The sequence below is a fragment of the Centropristis striata genome, chromosome 4 (genome assembly GCF_030273125.1).
Source record: "Centropristis striata isolate RG_2023a ecotype Rhode Island chromosome 4, C.striata_1.0, whole genome shotgun sequence".
Lineage (NCBI taxonomy): Eukaryota > Metazoa > Chordata > Actinopteri > Perciformes > Serranidae > Centropristis > Centropristis striata.
This window is the reverse complement of record NC_081520.1, coordinates 41,771,535-41,779,919: the sequence shown is the minus strand read 5'-3', so window position 1 is coordinate 41,779,919 and position 8,385 is coordinate 41,771,535. Positions and strand designations below refer to the sequence as shown.

General features: G+C 43.0%; 1 protein-coding gene across 1 annotated transcript; it reads left to right on the top strand.

The window, feature by feature from the left end:
- The first annotated feature begins 5,142 nt into the window (after positions 1–5,142).
- LOC131970331 (alpha-(1,3)-fucosyltransferase 4-like) lies at positions 5,143–6,536 on the top strand. The gene has a single exon (XM_059331703.1). It carries the CDS (start codon positions 5,171–5,173, stop codon positions 6,335–6,337), a length of 1,167 nt encoding a protein of 388 aa, XP_059187686.1. The 5' UTR covers positions 5,143–5,170; the 3' UTR covers positions 6,338–6,536.
- The last annotated feature ends 1,849 nt before the right edge of the window (positions 6,537–8,385 follow it).

Below are 8,385 nucleotides of genomic sequence, written 5' to 3'. Positions count from 1 at the left end.
GAATGCTCAGAGGCTTTAAAATAAATATTTTATTTTAGCTTTATTTTTGCTCTCAAATCATTTTCATTTCTCTACAGCTATTGCACTTTAATTACCTTCACTAAAAATAACACAGGAATTTGCCATAGATAATAACGCCTCTTTCACTGCGCTTGTGTGGATACAAAGGTGCATTTTTGGGCTTTGAATCAGCCCGACTTTCAGGTCATTACTTGATTTGATTTGACGCTTTTTGGGTCTCCCTCCATTATGAATGGTGCTCAGTGCTCAACTGATGTGTAGCCTCAATCGCTTTGCCTTATTTCATACTTCATTTCTAGACATAATGCAGCAAATTAAAGGCTGGCTTCAGTTTGCCCATGACACCCAGTCACACGCCTTTAATCAAATGTACTGAACTGTGCCTCAGTCACATACAACAAATAGCAGAAGCTGCTTTAAAATCATGAAGAAAAAATATAGAATGGCAGGATGATTTGTGTTACAGTGTCAGTTGTTATTTCTTTCTAAAAAATGTTTTTGACTAAAACACTTTTTAGTCAAAATGCTGCATGTGAAGCGAAGAATCCTGTGTTTAATCCTCTCATTTCTTTCCCTTTCCGCCATGTTAATCAGTGTTTCTTGGCCTGGCCTGCATGACTTGTGATGCTACCTATCATTAAGCCAAACCAGAAATACAGGTCTGAGATAATCCCCACAGGCTTAGTATCTCTGCAGTGTGTCCATTATGGTGTGTTTGTATAGTTTTCTCTTACTATCACACAAAGAAAACTCACAGCTAAAAGGAGCATGATACATATTTCATTCCACAATGTGAAAACTATTTTATCAATCAATAATATGACCTCAAAGTAACTCCAAGAGTACTGCATCTGTGTTTTATGATCATTTATAAAATGCTGACTTTTTACTTTGGACATTAAGACACAAGTTGTTATTGTTACTTTGTAAATATATAATATTATATAGAACATTACACTGCAAAAAAAATCCAAAAACAGCTCATGTTTTTATAATCTTCCATCCAAAAGTAATACTCAGAAATGAAGGAGATGTTAGTGCAGCCTTTAAACTGTCATACAGTGAACGATAAAACATTAAATGGAATAAAGCTGCAAATATTAATTGATTCCTTGCCAACTAAGAAGTGAATCTGCAAATATTTTGATAATCGAATAAGAAAAGAAAGCTTTCTTGTTTCTTTAATCCTGACGGTAAACTAAATATTTTTTTTACACATTTGAGGACATAATGTTGGGCTTCTGATCTACATTTTTCATAATTTTCTGCTTTCTTATAGTCCCAAGAATGAATCGATTCATCAAGAAATGAATCGGCATTGAAAGAAATTGATGAAGCCCTAAAAATGGACTTCATGTTCAATTAAACATACAGTCATGGCATAAATCATTAGACCACCCTTGTTTTTTTCAATGTCTTGTTTATATTAATGCCTGGTACAGTCAAAGGTACATTTGTTTGGACAAATATAATGAGAACAACAAAAATTTCACCGCCACAAAAAGCCATTTTCCATGCTAATTGATAATTACCAAAATCATTATCAAGAGAAACATGGAAAATGTCTAAATACCAGCTGTTAAATTACTCTTATGAACTATTTTTATTGTTGTTTATTGTTATATTTGTCAAAACAAATGTACCTTTTGTTGTACCAGGCATTAAAATGAACAAACAATTGACGAAAACAAGGGTGGTCTCATATTTTTTTTCCATGAGTGTATATTCTGTTCAGGGAAACCATTAACCATGTCTGTTTCTATAGCTAACCTCTATCTCATATTTACCTTTTCTTTGACATTTAGTTACATTCTTCTTCACATACAGCTCTACCAACAAACAGACCCTCCATGTTTAGATTTAAAAATTGTATCCGACAAAGAAATAATGAATTTAGTCAAATTATCTTAATGCGGACTTCATAGTGAATGTTACAAATCAGTTGATTTTGCGCTGCCAGACGCTCTCAAACTCTCTGAATTTCAGCACACAGTATCTCCACAAGGATTTGACTGAAGCTTCACTAGGCTCTGGATTACTTTGAAGCAGTAGGGGGTACACAGTGTAAGTCGGAACAAGTAAGAGTCTGAGTTATCAATCCACCTACAAATTATCATGTTCCTGCCACAGAGGCTCATGCACGTCTGGCATGAACGACATGAGAGGCTTTTTTTCCCCTCACTTGTCTTTTTATTACACTCGATGTTAAAATTAGAGAGGAGGGATAAAAAACACAGCGTAAATTGTTCTTGACAAGGACGGCAGGAGGAACATGTTGAGGCCCAGAGTTTTAGCCTCTAAAAAGCCTCATCAGTTCATGTACATTTGGTTAAAGTTTAAACATGGAGAAATAAACACACATTCTTTGTGTCAGTGCCATTATACAACTAGATCTTATACCCCAAAAGAGCTACAGGGGAGAGAATAAAACAGCCATTCTGTCCTTTAGCTTTCCCACTTTTCTCTGTTTGTGTCCCTTCTCCTGCTGCTCATTGACTCTGCCTGCAAGGTGCTTTTAGCGGGCCTTGTGTGGCCGGGTTAGAGATGGATGCGTGGCCCTTGGGAGCTGCAGGCAGAGAGCAACACTGATCATGTCAGACAGGCTGGGGAGGCTGCATAAGATCATCATCACCCAGCAGTGGAGTGAATCGCCGCAGTGGCACTTTCACACAACCTCTGACCTCTGGGGTAACCTCTGAGGTCATGATCAAGGTCAGGGGTCAGCCAGGGCCTCTGTGATCAGCCAGCTCGCAGGCCCCTCCTGCCTCTTCCTCCTCTTTTTCCCCTCTCAACATTTTTTTCCTCTCTCTCTTCTTCCCTCATCTTCTATCTGTTTGTCTATCGCTCACACTCTCTTTCACCGGCCGGGACCAATTGAGACATCCCATCCCCTGGGAGTGCAAAAAGGAAAGCAAGAGAAAATCAATAGGGAAGATGAGTGAAGACCTGGGGGTCCCATCAAAAACTGAATGCTTCTATCTGTGCTGGTATGATTCACACACTCACACAAAAACACATACAGAGTGGTATTACTTCTGACAAACAGGAAGGAGCTGTAAACATGGGTCTGGAAAGTGGAACAAGGCAGAGAACAAAAATGCGTAAAGCCTACCAAATATGTTGTTTTGTTTATTTGACCCGCACTGACAATAATAAGTGCAGTTTATCACCTATAATCCTCATAAAAGACTGACACTGTTCATGTAAAATGACCCGAGAAGCTTCACATGTTGCCAGCTTCTGCAGCGATGTTTGAAGAGATAAAGACGAGATATTGATCTGTCTGCGGAGATTCAAGGTCTGCAACAGCAAATGAAAGGGCTTGATGACAAATAAAGTTCTTTCTGGCATAAAAGAAGCGGAAAAATTGAGCAAACATAAATGCCAAGCTTTGTGTATCACCCTGGCTGTAATTTGAGCTGAACAAAATGTCACCATATCACCAATCAGTACAACTTTAATTATAGCACATTTCCAGTAACATTTGTGTGGTTTTCTGCAGCCTAAAAAAAATAAACACTGACATAAAACTGAAGTGAAGGAAGACAGGCAAAACTAATTCCTATGTGTCATTTCCTGAACTCTGCTATTTCTGAGAAAAGACATACATGTGTTTATGATGTTTGAGCCTCACAGTGTCTCCATAACTTATGAGATCGCTGAGTTTCTTTCCAACACAAGATAACTCCGGGCAGGACATTAAATGATCGGCTGAAAATAGAATCTGTTCAGATGAAAGGGAGGATAAATAATGCAGAAAGAATACAAAACCTCTTATGGGGATAACTAGTCGCACACACATGCACGCACACAAACACACAAAGAAATGCCTTTTTTTTTTCCACGGTGAAGAAAAGTGAATGGATGTAACAGGAAGGAGGAGGACCCAGTGGAGACACACATGCTTCTTGCTTCATCTCCTCCCACTCCTCCTTGTCTGCCATTTTTTTCCGCTCACACTCAGACTTCATGACATACTCTGTGTCTGTGGGGAGGAATAATGTTGTCCCAGTCACGCCGTGTTTTTCCTGCCCACCAGAGATCAGACACAACAGTGCAGGATTTTCAGCCCTGCCGCCTCATCATTTTTTCATGAGTTTTGATCAGAACGCGTCCACATAACGACAGTTGATCCCTTTTCACAAAAAGTTAAGTGCCACCATCTGAGGCTCTTTTTTAAAATTATTATTCCTGTATTTGTTTGGGTTAGATCACCAAATTAAAACTGTGAGTCATTTATTAAGATTTTTGGTTGGAGGGTGTTGCAATGCTGGGTCATATCTGATAAATAAAACATTAAAGACAAACCTTTTCAAAGCTTTGCTGCTGCCTGCCTAATTTCCAGATGAAATGTTTATTCATTGGCCAAATTAAACATGCATGTTTGGAGAAAAATCCCAGTGACACTGCACAATACAGGCTGCACAGGACCACAGTCTTTACTTTGTGCTTGTGTAGGGAGACACCTAGTGGCGGGTGGAGTGTAGCGTTTCTGTGGGGATAAATGGAAGATTGAGGGTCCTCTTGCATGGTTTGTTATCTTGACAAATTATTTCATTAGTCAACCTATGAAATCTGAGGGATTATTTGCTAATTAGTTTGAGTTTATTGGCTTTATCATTCTGAATTATGCTCCAGTGTTGCCAATCCTCATGTGACTCTTGGCCACAATTCTAAAATAATATGATTTACAAGCTAAATGAAAAATATGCCTTGTGCTTTACAAAGTGACCTCTGCTTACTTCATCGGCAGGACGCCGCGCCCAACAACTGTTTACCCAAACTAAAAGTTCCTGGAGACTGACCGGCCGACCGGCAGCAGGCCGCACAAAAGCCCCATTCACCGGTAACAAGAAGCCTGACCAGTGCTGCCACGTCAAAATATTTCAGCGTTGCAGAACTGGTGCAAATGTGTATCTGACTAGAGCAGGTAGGGCAGGAAGGCTAATGCAGGGACAACAATATGCAGCAGCATTTATAAGGCCCATAAGGCAGACTATGTGTTAGCGACACTTATCTCACCTGAGATCTTAAGTAGGTCGTTAAGGTGTGTCAGCAGGCTGCAATCATTTTTGAATGAGGTCACTAGATCTTTGGACATAGGGGACCATCAAGTTCTTGTTGGACTGGGGTGAACTGGAGTCTGTCGATGGGGGTCGGGGCTCAGTGGAGAGCAGCGGGCCGCTCCACAATCACAGCTCAGCGGGCTGACACGCGCTCAGGTTGGTCCCCGCAGGGCAAATGTTGTGTTCATAAGAGGACTTGCTCCAGTGTGTGTGTGGCCACGACAGGGTTTGTGTTTCTCCTGGGGGTCTGCCTGCTCTACCTACCGGACCCGCTAACGCTGGAGCCGCTGGTGTCTGAGGAGGACAGCCCGGTGACGCTTCTGGTCTGGACTCATCCGTTCGGTCGGTACCGCAAACTTCCGGATTGCTTTGAGCTCTCTCAGATCAGCGGGTGCGCGCTCACAGACGACTGGGGCGCGTACCCGCAGGCTGACGCTGTGATCATCCACCACCGGGACGTTGCCACCGGCGCCAGTGACCTGCCACCGGAACCGCGACCACCTGAGCAGAAGTGGATCTGGCTGAACTACGAGTCCCCCTCACACACACCCAGACTGTGGAGCTTTGCGGATGTTTTCAACCTCACCATGAGCTACCGGACCGACTCGGATGTGTTCCTGCCGTACGGGTACCTGCTCCCCCGGGAACCCAACACTAAGACTCTCCAGAACCGCTTTGCGCACCCGCTCCGCGCGCCCTCGCGCTCTCACCTCCTCCGGCCCCGCCTCCTGGCCTGGGTCGTCAGCAACTGGTCGGAGTCTCATGCGCGCGTGGCCTTCTACAATCAGCTGCGCCGGTACGTCCATGTGGATGTGTTCGGGCGCGCGGGCTGGCCGTTACCGGAGGGCAGCGGCAGCGTGGTGCGGCTGGTCCGCCGGTACCAGTTCTACCTGGCGCTGGAGAACTCTCAGCACACTGACTACATCACGGAGAAGCTGTGGAACGCGGTGCGGGCCGGGGCCGTCCCGGTGGTCCTGGGGCCGTCCAGGCAGAACTATGAGCGCTTCCTGCCCCGCGAGGCCTTCATCCACGTGGATGACTTCCCCACAGTGCGGGGCCTGGCCCGGTACCTGCTGATGCTGAGGCGCAACCCGGCCCGGCTGAGGCGGCACCTGGACTGGAGGGACGGCTACAGCGTGCACCAGCCAGCCTTCTGGTCTGAACACTACTGTGCGGCCTGCAGGGCGGTGAGGAGGACCAGGGGCAGGACCGCCCTGGTCCAAGACTTGACAAGATGGTTTCACTCGTGAAAAACAACAGAATCACCTCAGAGCGACTCTCTGCTCACCTGATGTCCAGCAGCTATCAATGTTTATTTATCACTGTTGATTTGTTTTCTCTCATTCAATTATGTAATAACTGTGAAAGACTTGTCATGATGTTTGTTGATTGATTGTGTTGTCTTACCTCTCAGTGACACCCACAGAGTAAAGTTAATTCTGCAGAGTTTCCTCTGTGTTTCACATCTTCATCTGGCTGCTTGTGGTCCTAAAAAAATTTTTGCATAATGTATTCCACTCAAGTTAACTTTTGCAATAATGTATTTCCAGGCAGCCACTGGTTTCATCGTGTTGCATGACAATAACAAACGGAGCCTGCAAAGACAAGATTTACTTGAGATGATTCATCACAGTAAACATATTTCTGTTTGTCAAATATATCAAAATCCTTGCTTTCAAATTTCGAGTCTTGCAGCATTAGTTAGTGCTACGGCACAACTTACTGACAAATCATTAATGTGATAAAATATTAACTGTGATACATTATCAAATGCAGGGAACAAATCTTTGCAAGGTGACTTATGCACAGAGCTGAAACAGATATCAGGCTTGAAAGACATTGGGTTGGTTCCAATACCCATACTACTGTGTTCAACCAGAAAAAGATTAAGTATATCCCAAAACACAGTATGTCATAAAATCCTACAGTGATATACTGCATTTGGTGGCATTTTGCAGTATGCAAGTCAGCACACATGAGCATGAGGGTCAAAGGTCAAGGTTCAATGTTAAGTCAAAGCAGTAGGTCCCATTTGTGTCTCACAGAAATCCGTGAAATAGCCACGGATTTCGCTTAACTCAAAATCCGTGGAATATCCACGGAATCGCTCAAATTTCCGTGAAACTGACACGGATTTCGCTACAATGCAAGTTAATGACAGTCATATCCCGTGGCTATTGGTTTGTTCCAAGTCACGTGACTTTCAAGGTCCCGGCGGTCAGAACAAAAAACATGGCGGACAGTTCTCTCATTTTTAGTGAAAAATCAATATTTTGACTTAGTTTCTGCATAAAAATGGATTTTGATCACATTTCTAGCGAGAAATATATGTTTTATTTTCTAAATCTTCACTCAGTGAATGTACATAATCACTTTGTATGTTGGAATAGCCACGGGATATGACTGTCATTAACTTGCATTGTAGCGAAATCCGTGTCAGTTTCATGGAAATTTGAGCAAATCCGTGGCCATTCCACAGATTTTGAATTAAGCGAAATCCGTGGCTATTTCACGGATTTCTGTGAGACCAGGTTGAACAGAACATACTACATTTAAAAAGAAAAAGCATGTGATTTGAAACGCAGCATCATCAGCAGTAATATCACAAAAATCTGATTAAAACATGCAAAAATTAATGAATATAGGGTTGATGTAATGAATGTATTCAGAGGTTGTGTGTGAATGTGTAACCTGCTGTGTGTTTGAGTCAGAGAGGCATTATCAAGACCATCTCCAGAAGCAGCACCTGCCTGATGGGTTTGTACTAAATCATGTTAATAATAGCTTCCCTGGCTCCCCACATGGTTGATGCGTGTGTTATTGTAGTCCGTGCATCCCTAAAAAAAGCACTCTGCTTTGTGTCTGCACAGCATTAACAGTTTGGTTGCAACACTGAGCTGAATGAGCTAAAAGGTGCTCTTGGAGCCCAAACCTTGTCTTTTCAGTGCCGCTCATACTTCTTGCACGACTTGTTTGAGGGAAAGACAGCTGTACTAACACACACATCCTCTGCTCTTTCATTAAACATCACTATTTACACAGCCATGCTCATTTTGCTGATGTTTTTACTCTCCTTTATATATTGTCCTAGCCCAAGCTGCAGAAAAACCTTGAAAACCAGAAAAGGAAGCGGGGGGTGAACATGTGCGCTTCAGGAGTCACTTGATAGGAATCAGAAGCTGCGATGTGGATCATTTAAATTTACACCTCTGAGTTAGTGCCCTGACACAGAATTAACACTTTACACTGCCAAATGAGACATTTCCTGCAGGCGCAAGGGCAGCGAATACTGTTGGTC